The 18,081-nt window shown below is 37.6% G+C and overlaps 3 protein-coding genes across 3 annotated transcripts; 2 read left to right on the forward strand and 1 right to left on the reverse strand.

Annotated features, from left to right (window-relative positions):
- Positions 1-58: 58 nt before the first annotated feature.
- On the forward strand, positions 59-3,587 carry LOC147859416 (pentatricopeptide repeat-containing protein At2g39620-like). The gene has a single exon (XM_087326054.1). It carries the CDS (start codon positions 288-290, stop codon positions 3,198-3,200), a length of 2,913 nt encoding a protein of 970 aa, XP_087182180.1. The 5' UTR covers positions 59-287; the 3' UTR covers positions 3,201-3,587.
- A 5,872-nt stretch (positions 3,588-9,459) lies between these two features.
- LOC147859417 (large ribosomal subunit protein eL27-like) lies at positions 9,460-11,319 on the reverse strand. Its single transcript, XM_087326470.1, has 4 exons — positions 11,092-11,319; positions 9,997-10,091; positions 9,841-9,922; positions 9,460-9,641 (listed from the first exon to the last, which is right to left on the reverse strand). The coding sequence occupies exons 1-4, from the start codon at positions 11,245-11,247 to the stop codon at positions 9,567-9,569; spliced, it is 408 nt and encodes a 135-aa protein (XP_087182596.1). The 5' UTR covers positions 11,248-11,319; the 3' UTR covers positions 9,460-9,566.
- Positions 11,320-16,640: 5,321 nt separating this feature from the next.
- On the forward strand, positions 16,641-17,613 carry LOC147859418 (histone H2AX). Its single transcript, XM_087326359.1, has 2 exons — positions 16,641-16,895; positions 17,215-17,613. Exons 1-2 carry the CDS (start codon positions 16,710-16,712, stop codon positions 17,434-17,436), a joined length of 408 nt encoding a protein of 135 aa, XP_087182485.1. The 5' UTR covers positions 16,641-16,709; the 3' UTR covers positions 17,437-17,613.
- Positions 17,614-18,081: the final 468 nt, after the last annotated feature.

Here is an 18,081-nt window from a genome sequence, read left to right on the forward strand (position 1 = left end):
AAACATTTTTTTCTCTATCACACACACACATACATATATGTAAACACATCATTGATCACATTGGATTGCATTAGCTTTGTATGTATTGCAATGAATTCTCGATCGATCGATCGTTGGAATCCAGGAAACTGCGTCTTCTTCATCCCTCATCTCCTCGTCTTCTATTGGGTGATTAGTAATGATATAGATCCCGGCGTAGAATTGCAATCGCAGACAATGAATCAGAAATTTGTACAGTCTTTGTTCAATTTCTTCAAACAACAACAGCGCGTCACTATAGTGTAAACATGGAGGAACTAGTACTTACATGTTCTGGAACTATACCTCCGGCAGATAGCTTCATCTCAGAAATACAAAGATGCAGAAAATCAAAAGATCTAACACATGCCAAACATCTTTACATGTCTACCTGTGAGGTGGGTTTGGAAACTAATCATAATATTGGCAACTCTTTAGTTGTAATGTTTGTGGAGTGTAAGCATTTACCTCTAGCTCAACATCTTTTCAACAAATTAGACCAGAGGAATGAACTTTCATGGACATATCTCATACAGGGGTACCATGACTGTGATAAATCTCAACATGCCATTGGCATCTTTGATTGTATGCAAGATGATGGTGTTCTTCCTAGCAAGTATACTTTTGTGGTTCTTCTCAAAGCTTGCACTAGCTTGAGATGGGTTGAAAAAGGTCAGAGATTACATAAGAAAATATCTCAAGGGAGATATGAATGTGATACTTTCATTGGAAGTGCTCTTGTGGATATGTATGCTAAATGTGGTTTGCTTGAAAAAGCACAAGAAGTGTTTGATCAATTGCCGATCCGAAATGTGGTCTCATGGACGACCTTAATCTCAGCCTATGTTGACCATGGATATCCAGAGAAATCTTTGTCTTACTTGAAGAAAATGCAAGAGGAAGGTACATTTCCAGATGTTGTCACATATTGTTGTGCCTTGAAAGCATGTGGTAGTATGACAGACATAAATAATGGACAAAAAATTCACTCCGAAATTGCAAAATTGGGTCTAGAAACTGGCACTTTTCTTGCTGTCACTTTGATGGATATGTATATCAAATGTGATTTATTACCGGAAGCACAGAAGGTTTTCCATGAGTTGTCTTCGAAGGATGTGGTGTCATGGAATGCAATTATAGTAGGTTATGCTGAACATGGTTTAGCAGAAGAAGCATTCAGTTGTTTGAAAAAAATGCAAAGTGCAACCATTTCTCCAAATGCTATTACATTTATTAACAGTCTCAGGGCATGTAGTAGTAGTGGAGCAGTAGATATTGGCAGAAAAATACATGCTGAAATTATCAAGGAAAACTTTGAAAGAGATATACGAGTAGCTAACACATTGATTGATTTATATGCTAAGCTTGGCATGCTTGGCGAGGCACAGTCAGTATTTGATGAGCTTGTGACTAGAGATGTCGTCACGTGGACTGCACTTATTACTGGATATGCTGAACAAGGTTTAGGTGAGCAAGCCCTGTGCTATTATGAACAAATGCTATCAGAAAAATTGGCTCCAGACAAAGTCATTATAATGTGTGCTTTAAAAGCATGTACAAGCATTAGAGATTTCGAACGAGGAAAAGAAATACATCGTAATGTGGTGAACAAAAGCATAAAATTTGACCATTGTGTGCTTAATACACTAGTAGATTTATATGCTACATGTGGTTGTTTGGCTGAAGCAAGACAACTGTTTGATGAGCTCCCGAAGAGAGATGTGGTCTCATGGAATGCATTGGTGTCAGGGTACTCACTACATGGGTGTGGCAACGATGTTTTAGATTGCTTAGAAAAGATGCAGCTGGAGGGTCTATCTCCCAATGCAATTACTTTTATTTGTATTCTAAAAGCTTGCTGTAGTCCAGAATATATGGAACGGGGTCAGGAAATGCATATTAGGATTGTAAAGCAAGGATTTGAAAAAGATCCTTATGTTGGTAGTATGCTTGTAGAATTATATGCTAAGAATGGCTGGCTTCAAGAAGCACAGAAAGTGTTTGGCAATATACCAGTGAAAGATGCCGCTGTCTGGAATGCACTCATTGCTGCATATGCAGATGAAAATCTCCTTATTGAAGTATTTGAATCTATGAATCAGATGCAACTAGAAAGAATCTCTCCCAATGCCACTACATATGTGAGTTCTTTGTGTGTTTGTGGAGTTGTTGGTTGTCTAAACTGGGGACAACAATTACACATCGAAATTGTAAACAAAGGGATGGAAGGAGACATTTTTGTTGGTAATGGATTAGTAGATATGTATGCAAAATGCAACCTTCTCTTAGACGCACAATCAGAGTTCAATAAGTTGCTTGTTCGAACTGTTGTTTCATGGACTGCACTGACTTCTGCATATCTTGAATATGGGTTGGCTGAAGAAGCATCAAAGTACTTTCAAAAGATGCAGATGGAGGGGATTCCTCTAGATGTTCTTTCATGTAATGCTGGCATTTTGATCTATGCTGAAAAAGAGGAAAATGAAACATGCACGCACATTTATATGCAAATGCAAGAACAAGGGATTCTGCCAAACAAAAATACTTTTGCAAGTCTTCTGAAAGCAGTGGGCAATGATTCAGCCCTAAGATCTGGTGAACAAATCCATGCTCAAATTTCTACACGTACTGAATTAGTAATTTTGGCTGCTTTGATTGACATGTATGCAAAAAGTGGTAGCATGATTGAGGCCCAGATAGTGTTTGATTCCATGGTTGTGAAGGACATTGTGTCATATAATATTTTAACAACAGGTTATGCTCGTCATGGGAAAAGTGAATGTGTAGCTCACTTGTTGGAAAGGATGGGGACAGAATGTCTAGAACCTGATGATATTACATTTCTATGTGCTCTATCAGCGTCTAGCCATGCTGGTCTAATAGATGTAGGGAAAACATACTTTGAGATTATGGCTGAAGGTTATAACATCGGTCCAAGTATAGAACACTACAACTGTCTCATGGATCTTCTTGGTCGTACTGGCCATTTGGATGAAGCAGTGGCAATGCTGGATAGGCTGCCCTTCCAACCCAACGATATAACCTGGATTTCTCTTCTTAGTTCTTGTCAGAAATTGGGTGATTTAAAACTCGGTAGGAATCTTTTCAATTCTCTAAAAGGAGAACCAGAGAACCATCCTGCTGCCTTTGTCCTTATGTCAAATATCTGTGAAGATGCTTAAAAACAGTGAGCATCAGCGCACTATGAGGTCATATCAAAATAGCGTTAACTTTAATTTGCTCAAATAGTGCAAGATATGTACAATATGTAATAGCAAATCAAAATTCATTTACATTTATATTTATATGTTGAAGCAATAATAATCAGCCAAGCAGATATGCCAGTGAGTGGCTCTATCCTAAGGTCATCTCAACAGAGCCTTACGAAATGAAGGCATTTCTGTTACTGTAACATCTAACTATTGATTCAAGTTCCGATCTTCCATGAACTTGCAGCAAACTTTGCAAGCAAAAACATGATGAGGAATTATTGTAATTCAAGGTCCTACTTACGGATTGTTTTTCGTCTTTTACAAAGCTCAATGAAAGACACAGTTTATGTTGACAGATTTTCTTGTACCCGTGCATATTATACGTATGTCAGATTCTAAAGGAATATTTTGGTGATGATGAATGGGCTTAAAATTTTGGCTGTATCTTGTTAGAGAAGGTAAACACATGAAACATTGATCAAAGTATCTACAGATAATCGGATTAACGTCCAATAGAGGCCAAATCCAGAGTACATAACACAAATCATTTACAAGTAATGTATGTCCTTCAATTATGCAGAGAAAACGAAAATGACAATATATACATATCTACCGCACCCGTCCGAGGATGCACCCACCATATGGGTGAGTGTCACATGCGTTGCAAAGAACCCCATGTAGTTCTTCCTCTTATCATAGGAGGGTGTGGGCAACATAATCTTCTCTAAATTCTTTTGGGAAGCAGATTATTTGATTTTTAAGCACAAGATTCTCTTGTGCTTGTATACATTAGATAGCTCACACTACCATAAAAAGTTAATGTGTACAGGACATATGTACCGATCATATCATGGTTTCTAAATTTTAAAAATGTGAAATTCAATTTAAAGATAGCTGCATTAAAAAATAAATTGAAATAGCTGCATACTTTTAAATTGAAGGGAAAGATGATGAAACTATAGTGTGACCCTGTGTAAGTGCACTTCAAGTGGCTATAAATAGCCATAACTCCATGCCATGCTTGCTAAAGAAAGAAGGATGTTCTCTGGGGCACTTGCAAGAGTGCTCGACAAGGAGACCATTTTTTCCATACCCCTGAAGGCTGGAACCCCATGCTAAGACCACCTGAGACCATTTTTCCCATACATCATCCAATATTCAGCTTTTGACGTGATATTTTTTAGACCACCTTACCCTTAATCTCACTTCACGCATAGCTCAGTTCACACCTACGCCCCTTGACCACATATACTAATCATACATGAGAGGTAGCATTCTGAGTGGGCCCTTGGGAAGGGATTTTGTTTCTCGTGAATGGGAATGAACTCTGTAAACCTATCAAATGACCCGTATCACTAACTATGGGTGTGTCAACTTGATGGGAGCAAATGACACGTGACATGTATTTTTGTGTCACATTAACATGTTGTCGAGTGAAAACTTGTATATTAAGCGGAATACGCGAAAAACTACAAACTTATTGTCAAATAATGGGAACATATGCTAAACATAAGAGTGAGATGCGAAATATTCCTTTGCTAATCGATTTTCCATTTTATACATCAGATAACTGGTTCATATATACCCTTCATAAAACTACTGCAAAGCTATGCACTTGGCGATGGATAGTTGTATTCCTTAATATCCATAGACCTTTATGAATTTTCGCCTCACCCTCTATGAAATGCAAGTTTATTAGAAACATGTTCAACACATTGAATACTATTGCTTCAATACTTGTATACATTGTTGCCTCGACACTATTTATACATTGAGCTAATACATGTGTGCACGTGATCACTTGTGTTTGTGCAAGTATACATACACTAGGGAAGTAAACACTCAATATATATTAATTTAAGACATGTGGAATAAAATGTAGCTTGTGGGAACAAATGAAATCACGATTACGTTTGACGGATGACATGTAGAGTTGTCTCACGCATAAAAATGTTGCTGGTTGAAAACTTGGCACATAATTGTACACCTGATGGATCTTAGAGGAGATGTGGATTCACCTTGTGGGTTATATTTGGAGAGAAAGGATAGATTTGTAATTGGGAATGTGAATGGAGTAGTTAGTGAAGGATCCGTGGTTCAAATCTAAGGGGCCCCAAATTGTATATGTATTGGTAACCGGGCAAGTATGTAATAATGTATGTATGTATGTATGTATGTATGTATGTATGCTCTTTAGAAAATAAAAAACGAAAAACATTAGAGAAATGAAACATGGCTAGAAACGCAAAAAAGGCAGAAGTACACTCGCAAGTACAAAAAGAAAAAGAAAAAGAAAAACGCAAACGCAATTTCACGAACTAAACAAACGCGAAGAAGGCCATCCAATTCCAAACGCGGAATGCAACGCTAGAACCAAAAAAACGCACAAAACCCCGAACCGCAAAAGCAAAACGCAGGAGAGGCAAGAGGAGCTGGAAACGCAATCTGTTGTTCCTTTTTCTAGACAATGTATATATATAAATCAGTCGCCAGAAATGCAGAAGCATCGAAGTAATCAGTCGAGTCCAAGCTTCTTAACAGCAGACAAGACATAGTCGCAGAGTAATTAGATTCAGCCCACCATTTCTCGCTAGTACCTAAATAAATTGCATTCAGTATTACATATAGATCCCTAACAGTTACTATCATCTTCAATTCCATTCCATTCCATTCCATTCCAATCCATTCCAATCAGTCATTCTAATATTAAATCAGTACTTACAGAAGAAGAGGATTAAGGCGTCAAATTCTTCCAGCTGTGCTGTGTTGTACAGTGAGAGTAGTAATCATGGGATTCATGAGCAGGAACCTCCCGGCCCCTCGAATGATGATGTCCAATATGAAGCAGCTGCGCAGGGCGAGGTATGAAGAAGCCATGCTGAATCTGCAGATCTCCCACCAGCTGAAGCAGCAGAAAACGATGAAGGATTCTGCGGATTCTCCTGCCATGGTGGTCCTGGATTACAGCCGTGTGCCGGCACACCTCAGGCACCTCCCCCCTCGCATCGTCAAGCGACGCCTCCACCTGCAGCAAAGCCATGGAATGCCGCATGAGGATCCAGGTCTTGAAGCATCTGCGGATCTGAGGAAGCCACAGCATTCAGATGATGAGTACAAGGTTCTGCACGGATGCACCCTAACAAATGATGAGCCTGAGCCTACAAGAACTACTTCCAGTACACAGGAGGAGCAGAAATGCAGGAGGATGAGGATGATGATGATGATGAAGATGATGATAGAGGAGCTCAGATATCACGAGGCTGCAGGCACCCCTCCAGCCAGCTTTTTCTATACAGAGTATCTGCAGCAAGTTTTTGATGGCACCATCCTCCCTAATGAGGTGGTCGCCATTCTTCCCGCCACTCTCGATGATGAAGACAAGACCCTCGTGGCCGTTCTACGATCACGAAACCAATGATTCCTTCCCCATGGATTTCATGTAGGGTTTTACGATCTTATAAGATCAATTCCAATCAGTAATTCATCTCAGCAGCTGCTGCTAATGTTTTGGAATTAGTAGTAGTTTAGATCGAATTTTTGGTAATATTAGCTCCATGAATTTGTAACGGAGTTTAATCCAGCTGGTGATCATCATGTAGGTCAATCAAATGTAAAGAAGCAACAGAAACATATAATAATACTTCTTTGATCACCGAATACCCTTTGTGTTTCTCGAATTCCAGATGATGATTTGCCTCATAATTCAAATGTTTCTGTATCAATATAGTAGTAAGTAAATCAGCAGTAGAAGCACACACTGTACATTACGATCGCAGTATTTTTTTTCGCAATAAATCTTAATGTCCTTGAAGTGGTATACAAATTAAATATACATAATTGCAAGGTTACAAGGCTTTGCTTTATCATTGGGTCGTCCAGTCAATGTGTTGCTTTCAATTCAATAGAATCAACAAGTTGCCTCATGGGATTAATGTCGGTTCCATTTAATCCAAATACCAGATACAAGAAATAAGACTAGGAAAAGAAGTGACCCTATGATTAGGGTTTCAGACCTTCTGAGTTGCATTTGATAAAACAGTTTATATCTAAATGCCTTGTTCCTGGTGTGTTCAGAAGACACTAAGGTATAATCCATTAACTTCATTACTGCTACCATTAACTGGAGCCGTCCACAAATTTGACTTTCAATTCTAAAAGATCGCCTGTAAATTACGTATTGCCTAATATGAAATCCTTAAGTCCATCATGATGATAGTGGTTTGATCAATCTAGTTAATCTCATGTAGGACTGTTACAGTAGGCCTAGTAGGCCGTGGCAATCCCTCTATTTGGCTCAAGTCATGTACTGTGCAGGCCAAAAACTAACTTTGTGTTTAGCCCTAAAATGCAACCATGAGAGAGAGAATACACAAGGTTATATCAAAAAGTTAATTATATTTGCCCAAGTGGAGATCAATTATTAAAGAGTAATCAATCAAGTTTAAATACATGGGGGATAGCTATTTCATATACTACTACATTCTATGTGTACTATCATAATGGAAGTGTGCGTGATATTATTCAATCTATACATCATAATAAAATGTCCACTTCATCCCATGCAAGGAGTGTATTTTATCTTATACTTATGAGAAGCATGGGGTAGACATTAAAAAGTTTAGAACTAGTGCATGTTCACAAACAAGGTGCGTGCTATGTTGACAGGCTTGAATAACAGATTACCTTATATAGCTAAATCCATGGAAGTGTGGAACGTAATTTGCCTTGGTGTAAGGGTAAAATTTTAATTGACATTTATTTATGTTTAACTAATTCATCGAAATAGACCTAATATCAAACTTGGATGGCATAGCCAAATATTGGAATAAGGTGGCTAATGTTTGTTGCTACTTTTGCTATCCTCGTGGATGTTAATGTCCCAACCTCTCAAAGTTTGACTCGGGATATTGGAATCTTGAAGCTTGTCATTTGCTCTACTTTGCTCAAAGTGGTACATGCAATAATGAATCCTATTGTTTCTTCTTTATTCTGATTTCTACTTTGCACAACGAAATCACTTGATCAATGAGTTCCAACGCTCGAGTATACATTAAGAAAGATTCAACATACTAGGCATGATTTGGGTTTCATGGGGTCATATATATATACACCCCAAAACACTTAGGGAACTACTAAATTTGGATGATCATATGGTTTCTCAAAGATTCAACCTCATTAAGGATATATGTGTACGAAGGCAACGTTAGGCAAAGATAACATGCTCTTTTGTAGAAAAGATTGGCATATCCCATAAGAAAACAAGGATTGCAAACTCATGATGGCATATTGTTAATAGTACTCAACCATTGAAATGCACATACGCTATTGTGGTTTAACATTGTTCTCTCATCGTCAAAGTTCAACATTGTTCAAGTGGGAAGTACTAGAGTGCAGGTAATTCATTACTAAAAAAGCACTCACATCCTCACAACCCTTGCATTGAAATGGAAAAGAAAGTGTCTAGTTTGACTTCAATCTTTATTAGGGAAAATCTTTGCTTGGTAAATGTGCAAAGTGGTATTTTAAAATTATGCATGCAAATCATGCAAGCTTTGTATATATGATCATTGTGGTTAACATTATAGACACAAGGACACCAATAATATCGTGTTGCCATATTGTCTTATTAGCGAGTATGCAAATGTATAAGCATGCAGTCTAGTCTTGACTGAGTTCAAATGATGCAATTTAAATTTCCAATGTTCTTTCAACTTAGCAATGAAACAACATGAACATATGGTGTCTGTCAGGGAGCAATGGAAAACACAGGTGAATGGCTGCCATTTATCACTTTACATATGCTTTGCTTAGTCTTATATGAAAAATATCTTTTACAACATGCCATTGTATCTCTCGTTAAGAGAGATAATCAATTATACAGAAAATTCATCTATATATATAGACAGATAGATATATTGAGAACGATAAGTTTTGGTGTTGGATAAAACGCCAATCTGAAACACAGTAACACGCATGGGCATAGTCAACTGGAAGCATCCTTTGCTAACATGTCGATGTTCAGAATTTGTACATTAACTTTTGAAATGAACTGATTGCCAGACAATTCAACAAGATCAAATATTAACAATCTAATTTCCATGGAAGTTATTTCCCCACTTAACATATTTCTCCATGCATTTCAATATTCCCCATTGCAGAGAAATTCCAATCTGGCAATATGAATGACATTAACATAAACATAGAAATAAAACCTTATTAAACACAGATATAACAAAAATCTGGCACTAACATTTTAATTAAATATCCAATTCTCAACATAGGCAGAGCCAAGGCTACAATTTTAAGTTGATCTCAAAACTCCAAACCAAAATCCACCTAGAATCGAAGCTTAGAAAAGAACCATCTATTTTTTCCCAATTTGAACCTCTCTTCAAATATTGATTTAGCTTCCTGCAAAACACAACAGAAATTGAATTGGAAAATTCAGAATTCCAATAGTATGTAAACGTTCAACGAGAGGTCCAATAGTCAAAAAAACTGAAGGAACATCTAAGAGTTGTGTGTAATATGCCATTGATAAGAAGATGATATTATGTAAATAACATTAACCACAGGAGATAGATCAAAATAAATGGGAATCGGCATTAACCTTCTTCGTTTCGACTCTCTTTGTCTTTGATTCAAGCTTCTCTGGTGTCACAACATTTTTCAGATCAACATCAAGTGTATACCTGCAACCATTAGATGCATCTCATATGATGGCTGGGATAAAAAAATTTAAAATTCCCATAAAAACAAATGTTACCTCGTAGGCATGATGTGATTATAATTCACAACTTTAATGAAGGGTTTCAATCGAGAACGCTTTGCTATTTTCTTTGCAGATAATTTCTTAATAACCTGCTTGGGAAAGAAAAATAACCAGCTTAGTTTAAAAATAATGTTGCAATACATTTGAAAATGAACACCTTATAAAAAGAGTGTCCAAAACAGCCTCAACAAAGACCATCATGACACATTTAAATATGAACCACCAATGAAAACATAAAATTCCTGTCAGAAGATAATGTAGAATGAAGAATTCCAAAGCGATATTCAGTGCATGATGGAAGCCAACCAGCACAATAAACAAACAAAATTTTGAAGTGTAAATGGTGCTCTTGATGCAACTGTCACACTTAAAAGCAACCATGAGCTTAAAATGGAAATTTGTGCTTGATGTTCAGAACGAATATATCAATACAGTAAGGAGATCAGAGCGAAGTAAACAATTGCTTCATTCAAGGTTTATAATACAGAAAAATGTGTGCTGAGAACAGAAATTTGAAATGGAGGCTAGCAATACAGAAGACAACTGTATCTAAGTTTGCCTTAAAAACCTGCGAATATATGCAGCGCAGACCAAGTATAAGAGAAACAGAAGCACAGACTTTAGATGATTGAAGGGAACACTCAATATATCAAAGCGTAATCGATTCCGTCTTCAGTTAGAAGATTGAAAATCAAAATAAAGAAAAACAACAAATGCAATGTTTCTTCGGGATATGGAAACAAATGCAGAATAGATCTTCACTGTTAAACGTTAAAAACCAGAAAAACAGTGAGATTTGTACTTCCATTGAATAACCGTGTATTTGAGACAGCTGAACAAAAAGGGGAAACAGAGTTTTTTTTTGCATTGTAGAAGATTGAAAATCAAGATTAGACGAGAAATATCTATGAAAGAAAAGTAAGACCTTTACTTGTGACCAACGTGGAACAGTTGAAAGGGATCGAGCAAAACAGGGAGAAAAATAAGATACAGAATGCAGGAAACCAGTTAAATCTGGATAAAACGGTGAAGGGACGATAAATTGAATCAGAGAGAGAGAAAAAGAAGAAAAGACAGGAAGAACCTAACCTTCCTGGGATATTTGTCGATACCAGCGACGAGAGCGTGGCCATAGGGTCTGCTATTAGTTCCATCGTCGAAATTCTTGACGATAACAGCCTTCCGCCCAGCGAATCTTCCCTGCAGCAAAACCACAACCTTGTTGGGCTTCAAGAACTTCACCATAGCTCCTGCTCCTCTCGCTTCCTTCTCGTCGTCTTCGTCGTCGTCTGATAGAAACCCTAATCCAAAATAGACATTACAAAATGCTCCACCCTAAAAACTCAGACGGTTTCACACGGAACGGACGGACACTCCATTTCTTCTTCTTCTTCTTCTTCTTCTTCTTCTTCTTCTTCTTCCATTACTAGGAGGTCCAAACTTAAGTGTCTTTAATCTAAACACAATCGAAGTTTCATATGTCTGACTGACCAACTCAATCTTCATCTCGTCTCGTATTAGGCCCCATAGCTAGACAACTATCCATAACACAGTGAAGTTTCGTATGACCAAGTAACCCCACTGAAAACTCATATTGCCTTGGGGTAGATCCGATAGCTAGACAACTATCCATATTCGCAATCGCTAATCCAATGGCTTCGCAATAACTGCCTCCTCGTACATACTCGCGAACAAATTTTGACCTTATGCCGCATGGCTCGAACCAAGTGCAGGGAGAAAATTCTATGCCGATATGGCCAATGCAACCAACCCATGCTAGAGATTGCTTTCCCAACCTCCACTTTCACAAGCCCTTTCAGCGCTCCTTCTTCAACCAATCTTCACTTTCCTGAGCCCTCTTTGGGCAAATATTTCTATCTAGCTTTGCTTTTGTCCACCCTCTCAAGGCTGATATTTTTTTTGCCTCCATTTTGTGAGCTCCTCTATGTTCATGTTCGCAAGCTTCTCTCAGTGTTGATATTTTGTTTGCATCGAGTTTCACGAGACTTTTGATTCAAGTCGAAGTTCTATCCAAGTTGATTCGTGCTATCTATAGCACCCCAACCTTGAATGAGCTCCCAAAAGGAGCATTATGCTCTAGAGGAGAACCAACTTCTCATTTATGTTTTTGATGAAAAGAATCTCGATATGTTGGCCAAACCATTTCTCACATGTTTCAAGAAATCTTTTCATATGTAGTCTTGTGAACATATTTGAAGGCAAATGGAAAAAGTTGTGGTGCCAAGTGAATATATGCTTGCAATTTCCTAAAATCTATGAGAAGGTTACATGTTATGTGTGTATGGACAATGTTATTATGTTTTTTCTCAATAACACAATTGGTGTTAAGCAAGGATTCCCACTCTCACCAACTATATTTGGTCTATGCATTGATGAATTAGAACGAATGGTTGCCAAGTTTGTAAATGGACAATGGTGTTGATGAAGTTGTCATTGGGAATGCAATCATCATGTTTTTGTTGTATCATGTATGTGGATGATATGGTGTTTTTGCAAATACTTTAGGAGATGTGCAAAAGCTTATGAGGGCACTGGAAGAATTTTGCATGCATATGAAGTACAGTGTCAACAAACTCTAAAACAAAGATGGTGTTTGTGAACAACCATAAAAAGAAACCGTGCATTAGGTACGATAATGAGGCAATTTCATGACATCATGGAAAGCTTCAAATACGTTGGCCTTGAAGTTCCTTCAACTCATAGATGGAATGAATTGGTTATCTGCCATTTAGAGGGGGGAAATAGAGCATAGTAAGCACACATGCAATCATGGAGAAAGTATTGGGTCCTTAATAAATACTTTTTTGACACTTTGGTGACATTGATACTTCTCTATCGAGTGGAAGTATATGGTAAAGTAACATCTCTAAATCCACTCAAAAAGAGTTTGAAAATGTTCAAAAGTAAAGTTTATCCACATCAAGAAACATATATGTCCTCTTACTTCTCAAGACGGAATCACGTCCCATTCAAATCATGTCCATCGAAAGGGTTGTTAAATACACGCTTAAGGTTCAAAGAAGTTGCTCTCATGGACTTCCTAAAATTGGATGCGAAGCAAGCAAAAATATCCAAAAGAGACATGTTTTAGTTTAGATGGGAGATATGGAAAAATGGTTTGGGAGGTGGGATGTAACACACTTGTTTCATGATGCATCATTAGGTTCTTATGTAAATGAGGCATTTTTGCAACACTAATGTATCATGATATGGGAAAAATATGGAGCCAAACTGACCATCACACATTATACTACATATGTTGCACCTACCTACAAAACCATATTCTTTAGGGAATGAGAAAACAACACACATCAATACATGTTAGAGGACACCCCGTTGTAACATTGTTTCCATCCAAGTTAGTTCACACACTACAATATGAGACAAGGCATCGAGGCACAAGTGATAAGAGTAGTTGACTATGGACACTTTGCCCAAAACAAGTTTGGGTGTACGAGTATCACCACTTGGATACAAGGCTTTGCCTCTGACCACTTTCAACTATGCTTTCCATACATCTTTGACCAAACACGAATATTACATGAATTTCTATCATAGTAACTATGTGCACTCCCAATGGCAACATTCATTAGTAAAGTTCTTGAGCATCAAGAATCTCTCAACACTTTCACATGTATTACATGAAATGAAATAATTTTGGTCTCATAGGTGATATTTGACCTTCAAATACGATGATAAAATCTACTTATTTATCTATCTCAACCATTTCCTTACTGTAAGTGATGGACCTAGCCTTGTAATTATCGTAAGGGTTGATTAATGGAAGCTGAGCTATGCCATTGAGTTCTCACCTGCTCCCTTTTCTATCAAGTGGTAAAGTGTCACATGAATTAAGCGTCTCATTGATCTTGTGCAAGAGATTAAATCTTATACAATGATTCGCGTTTGATTTTGTCATTAGTCTAGATGTAAGTAGCTTGGGAGTCGTTGACATTTGTTCTCATCGAGTGTCACCAACAAAACGGTAGATGGTAGTAAATCCTTGCACATTGACCTTGAGGTGGTCCTCAAGAAAAAGACATTAAACTCTTGGTATGGAAACCAAATGCACCAACGATCATCCTTTGTTACTTGTGGAGATAAATTGGCTTGTGTTATATAAACTACAAAACCTTTCAAAATGTGGTGTTTGAATTATCTCAATATAAATGATAGAGATGGTGTACTTTGTTGTGATATGTGTGCTTCCATGAGGGAGATAAGTAGAGTACAATCTACAAGTAAGGCTGAAATATACATTGTTAAGATCTATGGGTTTTCTTGCAAGAGAGAAAGGTGAAATAATAAACATTGGTCTCCAAGCATCTCACCATGCAATAGCAAATGCTTATGTGAAAAACAACTCCAAAGATGGATCTTCATTTAAAGAACTTACAATTGAGCTTTTTTAAGAAACTAAACTAGTAACATCACTCTTTCATTGTCAAGAAGGGATGAACATGAATTTGGAGCCAAATGTCCATGATCATGTAGCGAAGGCTGTTGGACTTTACTCCATTCAAACATCCATAATCAAGACATAACTCTCCATGATAGAGTAGATTTTGTGTTCTATCTTAATGGCGGGGATGTAATATTTCATGTTTCCACATTTTCCAATCCAATTTGCATAATATTTTTAACAATATCACTCAAGCTAGCATCTAAATTGAAGCCATATGTATTGATAATAAGTAATCAATCGACATCTATTACAATTGTATCAAGTACTGCAAACCCACCCTCTAATTAGAAGCATAATTACGAGTCGACACTCCAAAATAATTCTAGATTCGAGTTTTTTTTTTGTTGGTAAAATCACACAATTATATTAATTGCATGTAAAAAAAACCCTATTACAACTTGTAAGTCAACTTTACATATCTACATAGAGAGATACATATTCATATCATTACAAACCATGAATACGTCTCTCGACATCCCCTAACCTTTCTTATCAAACCAAATGACGAATGTGATGTCCAACTAACTTACATACTTGTCTCTCTTCATGATTGAATATGCTTGACATGTCCAACAATGAAATTTGCCATAAAAGGAACCCCTTCAATCTCAACACATAACAATGTACTCCCCTTTGTTCATCAAATATAAAAGCATTTCGCATATGCCAAATAAACCAAAGCTCATAATACCTCAAATAATCCAAAATAATCTGAAAAGAAAGTGAAAGACCTCCTAATTCCACTTGTGCAAAAACTCATTTGAAAGGAGACTGTATCACTCCTATCAACGACATCCATATTGCATTGATAAACTTCCAAACCATCTTTGTAACAGGACATGAAATAAATTGATGTCGACTGTGCTCTACTTCCACCATACAAAAGAAACAGAAACCACTAGTAATTTTTCTTTTGCATAAAGCATCGCCCAATGGCAATCCACCAACCATAACCCTCAAAATAAACACCTTCACTCTAAATGACAAATGTGAACACCAACCCTTCTGAAGTACATTTTTCCACTAGATTGTTGGCCTATGAAAAGACCATACCTTAATTACCCTATTTTCTAACCACACATGTTTCCCAATAATTGTATGATAAACCTCGTTCGTTGAAACCATACTTAAGTTGTTCCCCCCCATCCATGTCCAATCAAGATATAGAGAATCTTCATTCAAATGTGGCACATGCCCTTGCAACATTGATAGTCCTTGTAATGTATCCCAAATGTGCCGATAATTGCGTGGAATTCCGAATGTTGATCTAGCAGTACAAAAAGCCATCAACCTTCTTTGAGAAGTCAAAATTGCATCTTTTAGTGATACCAATCCTAATCGAGCCATTCGATTAAATTGATGTTGCAAAGATTGTTTACTTTCCCAATCCAACACCCTTAATGTTGCCAAAATCTCTAGTTGTAGCGAATTTGCATGCTCTCTATGTGATGGAGGATCCCACTTGACAAATTCTAACACATTCTGCCAGAGATGATAATAATTGATTAACAACCCAAGACATTGAACACTTCACTTGCCTTTTGGAGTTGACTACATTCCACCAATGTGTTTCCACTCTTACTTTGCCAAACTTGATGCCAATTCTCTCAATAAAGAAAATCACCATTTCTATCCATGGTTGTGTGTTTGCAAACATAGAAATGAGTAATGAAAACCTCCGAGCTACCATATGCTCATATACATTCAATAATGTTGCTCCACCAAGCCGTTTTGGAGTACAAATATGATCCTATGCCAACAAAGAAATGCCATGTTTCCCTTTTTTCTCCCATAATAATGAACGCATGGATTGGGTAACCTTTTCAATAGCCTTCTTAGACCATGGCAACAATGGAAGATAACTCTACATCATTAGAGTGGCATAATAAATCTACAATCGTGTTCAAGAGAAAACATAACTTATTTACACAGAGTCTTGAGGAAATGTGAAGGGGGGGTGGGGTGGGGTGGGGTGGGGCTGCCACGCTGGCGATCCGTTCATGAGCCAACGAGAAGAGAGACAAGGATCGGACGGCCAAGATTTAAAAAGATCGAACGGCCCGCAGAGCGTTCGGAGGCCTATATAAACATATGGAGGTATAATCCTCTTCTCTCTTCTCTTCTAAACCCTCTCTCTGCTTCTCTTATTTTCCTTTGAATTCCTCCTCACAGAAGACAGAGCGCGAACGCGAGACCGACTGAGACGTTGCAGACATTCGCCATGACTTCTGGTGGACGTGGGAAATCGAAAGGATCCGCTAAGTCTGTGTCAAGGTCCTCCAAAGCTGGCCTCCAGTTTCCTGTGGGTCGGATTGCCAGGTTTCTGAAGGCTGGGAAATATGCGGAGCGTGTTGGTGCCGGAGCTCCTGTCTACCTCGCTGCTGTGCTGGAATACCTCGCTGCAGAGGTTCTGCTACTAAATACCTACTCTTGTTCTAGTTCGCTACGTTTTTTCTCAGACAGTTTGTAATTCCTTCTGCGTAGGAGACGTGACTTGGTCTTACTGATAGTTTTTGGTGAAATTTTGACGTGGTCGTTGGCATGAAAGTGTGCCATTGTTTTTGCAAATAATTTGAAAATGCGGCTTGGTATTCGTGATGGAGAAGAAAATGTAGTTTTGTTTTGAGACTGAAGTATAGCCGGATTTGATTGGAATCTAAGTTAGGTTTTATTTCTGATTAATGTTTTTTTGGCTCTTTTATCTGATCGGTGAGTTTTCATGCCAGGTTCTTGAACTTGCTGGAAATGCAGCTCGTGACAACAAGAAGAATAGAATTGTACCTCGCCATATCCAGTTGGCTGTGAGAAATGATGAAGAATTGAGCAAGCTTCTTGGTGCTGTGACAATTGCAAATGGCGGTGTTTTGCCAAATATCCACAATGTTTTACTTCCCAAAAAGACTGGAAAAGGCAAAGGCGACATTGGAAGTGCATCACAAGAGTTTTGATTGAGATCAGGTTGGGAAACAAATTAGAACAGTGGCATCCAAGATAAAGACATTTTTATCTGGACTTCCTATTATGTTTTGGATCGATTGGGATTGAACTGCAGAAAAAACATATCTGTAATGTGCTTACCAAGCTTTCTTGCTGTAATACAGTCAACAAATTTGTGACGTTACTCATTATTTTGAACCCATATACCATTCCAAAGGTCTTTTAGTTCCTTCTGTGAATTTGAAAATCTCACTGTGGTTTCCCTTTAATTTACTGGTGGTTCGTTATGTGTATGTGTTTCTTGCTGATGCATGCATCCGCATGCTCTATTGCAAAGGATAAGGGATTGTGATCTAATTCTATAGCAATGAATGAAATGGATTTTGTTGAAGGGATTACCTGTGACATATAGATAATAATTTTATAAAAGGGCAAATAAGACTGAATTTTAATATGCTCTAAAGTCATTGGATAGTTGTGGACGCCATTATACTCAACTACATTTTGCCTAATCATGTTAGTGGATAACTCATACAACTGGTTGAGTTCCAAATGAGTAAGTATATAACATATACAAAAAATACAAAAAATTTGTGTTAAACCAAATCTTCGGTTCAATCTAGACATTGGAAGGGTGGCAAAAGTTGACATTAAGG

The sequence above is a fragment of the Azolla caroliniana genome, unplaced genomic scaffold, assembly GCF_043228905.1.
Source record: "Azolla caroliniana isolate FFs.n. ecotype wild unplaced genomic scaffold, voAzoCaro1.0.p SCAF_10, whole genome shotgun sequence".
In the NCBI taxonomy this organism is placed as follows: Eukaryota; Viridiplantae; Streptophyta; class Polypodiopsida; order Salviniales; family Salviniaceae; genus Azolla; species Azolla caroliniana.

Coding starts and splice junctions, on each gene's coding strand:
- LOC147859416 (XM_087326054.1), top strand. CDS start 288: ATGGAGGAACTAGTACTTACATGTTCTGGAACTATACCTCCGGCAGAT.
- LOC147859417 (XM_087326470.1), bottom strand. CDS start 11,247: ATGGTGAAGTTCTTGAAGCCCAACAAGGTTGTGGTTTTGCTGCAGGGA. Junction 9,923..9,996: donor AATCACATCATGCCTACGAG/GTAACATTTGTT, acceptor TAATGGTTGCAG/GTATACACTTGATGTTGATC. Junction 9,642..9,840: donor AGAGAGTCGAAACGAAGAAG/GTTAATGCCGAT, acceptor TGTGTTTTGCAG/GAAGCTAAATCAATATTTGA.
- LOC147859418 (XM_087326359.1), top strand. CDS start 16,710: ATGACTTCTGGTGGACGTGGGAAATCGAAAGGATCCGCTAAGTCTGTG. Junction 16,896..17,214: donor TGGAATACCTCGCTGCAGAG/GTTCTGCTACTA, acceptor TTTTCATGCCAG/GTTCTTGAACTTGCTGGAAA.